Genomic DNA, 6696 nt, shown 5'->3' on the forward strand with positions numbered 1-6696 from the left:
TGGAAATTAATAATTTAACAAAAAATAAATTAATCTAATTCTTAATAGGATCCAACAGCTGCAGATGAATCATTTGCTATAAATCATCAAGTGTTCATTAAAGAAATTAGAGAATTAAACTACAAAACATTTTCCATCATCATGATGCAAGTTTAACACCAGAGAGGAAAATGAGTGAAAGGTGAGCGGCATGTAAACAAATTATGCAAACATGTTCAGAAACATACAAAAAAGAGATATTTGGTAGTTTAGGTGATGTAAAGTCAGATGCCTTCTGTTGGCCAACCTGACCCTCTGGCTGACCGGTTTTTACTTTAAATGGAGATATTCTTGTTTACACAAACAAATATTTTCATGCTATGAAAAACAGATGCAGTTTGCTAAAAGTTAGAACTAATGAACAGAAAATAACTCTGGAATTTAATGCTAACTGGTGTTATTTTTTAATGAGAGTGAAAATATTAAAGTATAGATAAAACGCATAGATATCATTAAGATACACATATTTATGACAGAGATGTTAGACAGACAATAAAATAAGTAAATAAAATTTCTGCCAAAAATTTCTCAACTTTTCAAACTGAGAAGTTTTCTTGTTTTTTCTAGAAAACTTCTGATATTAATCTCAAAATTGCAGAATTTTTTGGCGGAAATTTACAAATTTATTATCAAGAAGATTTTTTACATTAATCTGAACATTTCTGAGTTTCTTTCTAGCAATTTTTCAACTTTCCAAACTCAGAGACTTCTGAGTTTAAATAATCTCAAAATTTCTGGGTTTTTTTTGTTTTTTTTACACAAATTCCCCCCTTTATTTTTTCCATAATGACTTTAAAGCACCATTGTACATATTTTTCCCCATTTATTTATGCATTTGTTCACAATTTGTCAGTCTTTTCTGGTCATTTCATAGTCTAAAACTCTTTTTTTATTTAAAAAAGGAAAAAGGTTCCTATTTGTTGTGCTAAATGTTCTTACCAAGAAGAGCGCTGAAGAGTTGACTTTGGAAGACGTTGATGACTCGGTCCAAAGACTGCGTCAGCTGACGGTCCTCCTCTGCAGAACCCTGTTTGCTCTGACTCTGGTTCTGCTGTCTCTGGTTCAGTTTGACCCGGTACTGCTGGAGCAACTCCAGGGCCCGCTGGGCATCTTATAAGAATACATAAAATATGTCACAAACGATATCGACATTACAGAATAAGACAAAAAAAAAAAAAATCCAAAGTAAAGTAAAGAGATTATGCACTTTGCGTTAAAAGCCTTTATAAAATTGTAGATTATTGTGGTTTAAGAGCTGGATTGGATTAAACCTGGTTAAAATAATATGATTATACACTCAAAGTAAAATAAAAACAAAGAGGTTTCTTAATTTATGTCACAAATTGGTTTCAAACTTATGTAAACCTTGTTTTTAAAGTTAGATTTACAAAAACAGCCTCAGTAATGTTTTTATTGAGGTGTTTCCAAATCTTTCTGTTGCCTGAAGACAAATGTCAATGTGGAGCAGTTCCTGCAAGAAACTGGTCCAGCTGGAAAAACAAACCTGTAAATGTGTGACCTCTGAACTTTAGAAATAAACTTCATTTTAGTATCCTGGGTTAATCTAATTGGACTTAAAATGCAAACACATCACAGTAATTTAAAATGACATTGAAAAATGTATTCAATTAGTTATAATCAAAAATTAAAATGTATGCATAGATTCAGTACACAAACAAATATATGTCAAATATTTTACTTCTGATAACTTTGGTAATCGAACCCAAACCTTCAGTTTCTCAGAAAATTGTAAAATTATTATACTTAGTAAAGACATTTTCTTTTTCATCTTCCTTTTACCAAAACTTAATTGAATTGTTGATCAGTTTAGTCCAGGAATTGAAACGTTTGGTACAATTGTTAGTCACGAAGTCTTGCTGGAAAATGAAATTACAATATTCATAAAGCGACATCTAAAGTTTCATTTTCATTTTTGGGGACTTTGTAAAACACAGTGGACTCCCCCAATCATCAAACATTGAGCAACGTGGATTACGAATCTCTAAATTTACTTTGATTTGAAAACACCAAAACAATCCAGTCATGCTCGCTGCTTGTGAGATTTTCTCTGCCCTATTTTTTTCTTCCACTCAACTTTCCATTAATATGCCTGAACACAGGACTCCGAAAAACCAGCCTACCATGTAGGAATCCTTCGTCTTCTTCGTTGGTGCCATTTACTCTCGATTACAACACTCTTCAACATGATACAGTGATGACACGCCCACATTTTTTGTCGGCTAAACCCATACATCTCTGTGCATTGGAATCGTTAGTGTGAACTGCTAATGTCAAATAGCTTCTATTTACTTCAGATATCAGAGCAGTGAACAATTAAACCATAAACTGCGGGTGTTTCAGAAAAGTTCGTGGACCGGCGAAAGAGGATCCGATCAACGCGACATTTTCCGAGCGTTAAAGGCGATTTATTTCCAACAGTTTGGAATAAAGAAAAGCTCGGTATTAAGTCTCTCACCGAGCTGCAAGTTAACAATAAAACGGGAGGATAATTAATAAAAAAAAGAGTTGAGTTACCTTTCTGTCGCACAGGCATGGTGACAGGCGCAGCGCAGCTTGTGTTGCTGTGTCGGAGTGTGTGCGTGTTATTACAGATGTGTGCGTCTGTCCTGCCGCAGCCTTCCTCCAAACTGGGACACCGAAATGTCTCCGCAACAATTGGTCGCTTAAAGCTAAAGGAAACTTGTACAAAACAAACAAACAAAAACTCTGCTTTTCGCTGACATAAACGATAAAACACCTGAACTTAGTAGTCCGCCGGTAACGCCTGACTTTTATTATTTGTTTTTTCTTTCGCTTTAAAGTCAGTCCCAGTCAAACTAGTTCTCCATTTCTTCATTCAGGTGTCTTGACGTGGTCCAACCGGTTTGGCTAACACTCACACACACAGTCAGTAAAGAGGCTCTTTATAAGGAGCTTGTGTGTCCTGCTGGTATTGTGATGTTAAACAGCTATATTGTGCGCAGCGGATAAACGCCCCGTCTATTCCACGGTGTGCGCTGAATCCACACTTAATCCACTCACAGCAGAGTAAAAGATTTAGTTTTCCCCCCTGATAGATCTGACTCTCATTTGTATTAGACATAGACTCAGAAAGCTCTTGCCCTTATTGTGTTTGGTTTGTGTGGATTTATATTTATTTGTTTTTAAGTTGTTTAAAACGAGTGGGTGGTAGTGAAATGTTACAGGTGTAATCCAAGCATGGCCTGGGCCTGTTCGTTCTCGTGCGGGTCTGAAAAATGTGTGGTTTGTAAAGCTAACCTCTAGCCACGGCTTGTTGCTGCAAAGTCAACACACACACACACACACACACACACACACACACACACACACACACACACACACACACACACACACACAAATTTACAATTCATTTCACATCTAACGCAGTATAAGTACAGCAAAAACACAAAATCTTACCAAGTATTTTGTTCTAGTTTCTAGTGGAGATATTTTAGTACACTTGAAATAAGACAAAATTAACTTTTAAGGAACTTTTCAGCAAGATATTAAAGAGAGGTTGGCAGAGTACCCCAAATACTTTACTCAAGTAAGAGTAAAAAGTATTTGGTAAAAAAATAAAAACTTTTACCAAATACTTTTTGACATTTCAATGACAATTCATAAAAGTAACAAAAACAAAATCAGACAAAAGAAAAAATTTTCCAAATCAGTTTATTTCAATAAAAAAGTTATAAAGCTTTAATACAAACTCCAGTGTGTCTGTGATGAATTTTTGGTTAAAACATGTTTGTTTTTCATTTAGAATAGAAAATCCAGAAAGTTTACTCAAGTAAGAGTGACAACACTTTAAGATAAAATTACTCAAGCAAAAGCAAAAAGTACAGCACAGTAAAAATACTCCTGAAAGTAAATTTTTCAAAAAAGTTACTCAAGTAAATGTGAACCAGACAAGCTTGATTGGAGAGTTGAAAGCTGAGGAGGAAAACAAAGCAGGCAGACGGACCAGAATCATGACACATTTTTGCCTTAATATCTTATAATTTATTTATTGCTGCATTAATATTGTTCCATCTTTGTCAAAAAAGGTTAAAATCAGTACAAGTAATGCTTTGCTGCCATACAAGAAATATATCACATGCATTTTCAGAATGACCGAAGCCAAGCACAAACTATTATTGATTCAGCTTTGATTACCAAGTAGAGTTCTCCAAATCGACCAATTTTTCTCAGAATTTCAAATGTAGCATGCTAAGATATTTTACTCTCGTTCAGCGTTAACCAAACTTACACATGTAACTCTTAAGTTTTCAAAGAAACTGAAAATTAAAGACAGTAAAAAAAATCTGCATGTTGGAAAGATTTGGCTGTTTATCATCAGCTGAATATAGGTCAGAGTCTCTGGTGTTGTTATCGATCCAGTCACAAGAGCTTATTGACTGCTGTGGTTGGTGAACAAAACACATTCTCTCTCACTCACATTCACACACTCATTCCGGCATCAGTGTGGGTAGAAATGCATGCATCATTATGTAAGTGGGTTGGGCTCTCAGAATACAGAAGTACCATTTTTGTTTAAAGCCAGTGTGTAAAAGACAGACTAAAGAGGAAGGGAACAAAAGGACATGTGTGTGTGTGTGTGTGAACCAGGTTTTTATATCCTTGTGGGGACCTGTGTACAATGTGGAATTGTGGGGACCACGGCTTCTTGTGGGGACATTTTCTCTTGTTTTTGGGTGAGGGGTTAGGTTTGTGATGGTTAGGTTTAGGATTAGGGTTCAGGTTAGGTATGTGATGGTTCAGGGTGGGTTAAGGGTTAGACTGTCGTAAATTAATGGAAGTCAACATAAAGTCCCCACAAGTCATGAAAACACAACTGTGAGTGTGTGTGTGTGTGTGTGTGTGTGTGTGTGTGTAATGTTAAACCCTATTGTTTATTGTCAGTCTTGTTGTACAAAGGCTACTGATGCTGAGAGAGCAGCAGGAGGGAATGGTACAAGTCAGAAAATATATAATTAAGTTAAATTAGACATGAAGGAAAGAGCAAAGAAAGTCTGCCAATAGAATAATGCACTGCAAAAACACAAAGTCTTACCAAGTATTCTTGGTTTAATTTCTAGTGGAAATATCTTAGTTCACTTCAAATAAGATACAACTAACTTATAAGTAAATTTCAGCAAGGTATTGGAGCTTGGTTTAAGGAAATAATTACTTAAAATTGGGAAAGAAGTAGATTATTTCACTTATAATAAGACATTTTTTCATGTTGTATGTGAAATAATCAACCAATGAAACAATTACTTTTCATCAAAATTCAAGAATTGGTGAACAAAACACCAACTTAAATTAAGCTCCTATGTCTTACTGAGAAGTTACTGTAAATCACTTCAAGTGTATTAAGATATTTGCACTAGAAACCAGACCAAAAATACTTGGTAAAATTTTGTGTTTTTGCAGTGTAATATTCAATTATCTATTTATAACAAGGCAGAAGTCAGAAAATGAAGGATTAGCTGTGTGAAACCTAAAAATGAAACTAAAATAAGTAAAAACTAAAAGTTTTAACCTGTGTTTTTACAGTGTGAGAATGTTTAACTGTTCTTCAATCTTCCAAAGAATGTAATAGGAAAAAATCATGTTTTGACATTTTTTCAATAAGTTAAATAGTCTGCTTGTGGAACTTGAACTCTTAAATCAAAATTCAAGAATTGCTTATTTAAAATAAGCTCATATATCGTGCTGATAAGTTACATGTAAGTAAGTTTTATTCAAGTGTATTAAGATATTTGCAGTAGACCAAAAAACTTCACAAGACTTTGTGTTTTTGCAGTGTAGACACAGGTATTTTTAATTATACAATTTTTTTAAACCCCTCCAGGTAAGATACTGACATTTCATAAGAACTAAAGTGAACCTAACTTTAAAACATACAAACAGGTCTGAACCAATGAAAAGACTGTCAGTATCCCTAAATCAAAGTTGGATGTAGGCACACTAACATAATTTTTTCACATTAGTTTTATTAACTATAAGTTTATGTATGTGTAAAAGATGTGGATACTTTTGGTTTTGTCCCCTCAGGGTCGGTTTCTGAGCAGGAGGGATGAACTGTCCCTCTCAGCTCAGATAAATGTCAAGCAAAGCTGAGAGAGCGGATCAGGAGGGATGAAAAAGTTTCCAGGCTGTTAAACTAATGAACTGGGAGACAAAGCAGCATCTGCTCAGGTAAAACCCACAGAAAAACAACTGTGATCTACATTAATCTCTTATTTTATATCTAATTTTATGTTATCAGCATGCACAAAGCATTAGCTTGGTTAAAAACGTCCATCCATCCATCCATCCATCCATCCATCCATCCATCCATCCATCCATCCATCCATCCATCCATCCATCCATCCATTTTCTGTACATCCTTGTCCCTTAATGGGGTGGGGAAGTGCTTAAAATATATTTTATCATATGAAATAATTTGTCACATAAATTATTTTAAATAACTTACAATTATGTAAATTATATAAACACTTTTTTGCATCACGAGTCATGTCATCAATGACGTTGAGTAATAATTTTTTCTTACAAATTCTTATAATAAAAAATTGACATGATAGCAATTTATAATTTTTTTTAATAATGAAGTAAAACATATTTTGGTAACACTTTATTTGAAGGGGGGTG

The 6696-nt window shown here is 34.4% G+C and overlaps 1 protein-coding gene across 4 annotated transcripts in view; it reads right to left on the reverse strand.

Moving 5' to 3' along the window:
- LOC103129486 (discs large homolog 1-like protein) overlaps positions 1–2862 on the reverse strand; it is a 119551-nt gene extending 116689 nt beyond the window's left edge. For 2 of the 4 annotated variants that reach the window (XM_016665127.1, XM_016665125.1), the window contains exons 1-2: positions 2575–2862; positions 979–1149 (exon numbers count right to left, since the gene is read on the reverse strand). In XM_016665127.1, the coding sequence (XP_016520613.1) occupies positions 979–1149; positions 2575–2593 (190 nt within the window). In that variant the 5' untranslated portion in view covers positions 2594–2862. The remainder of the gene's footprint in view (positions 1–978; positions 1150–2574) is intronic. The other 2 variants (XM_016665126.1, XM_016665128.1) reach the window with 2 other exon arrangements.
- Positions 2863–6696: the final 3834 nt, after the last annotated feature.

This window comes from Poecilia formosa, unplaced genomic scaffold, assembly GCF_000485575.1.
Source record: "Poecilia formosa unplaced genomic scaffold, Poecilia_formosa-5.1.2 Scaffold549, whole genome shotgun sequence".
Classification (NCBI taxonomy): domain Eukaryota; kingdom Metazoa; phylum Chordata; class Actinopteri; order Cyprinodontiformes; family Poeciliidae; genus Poecilia; species Poecilia formosa.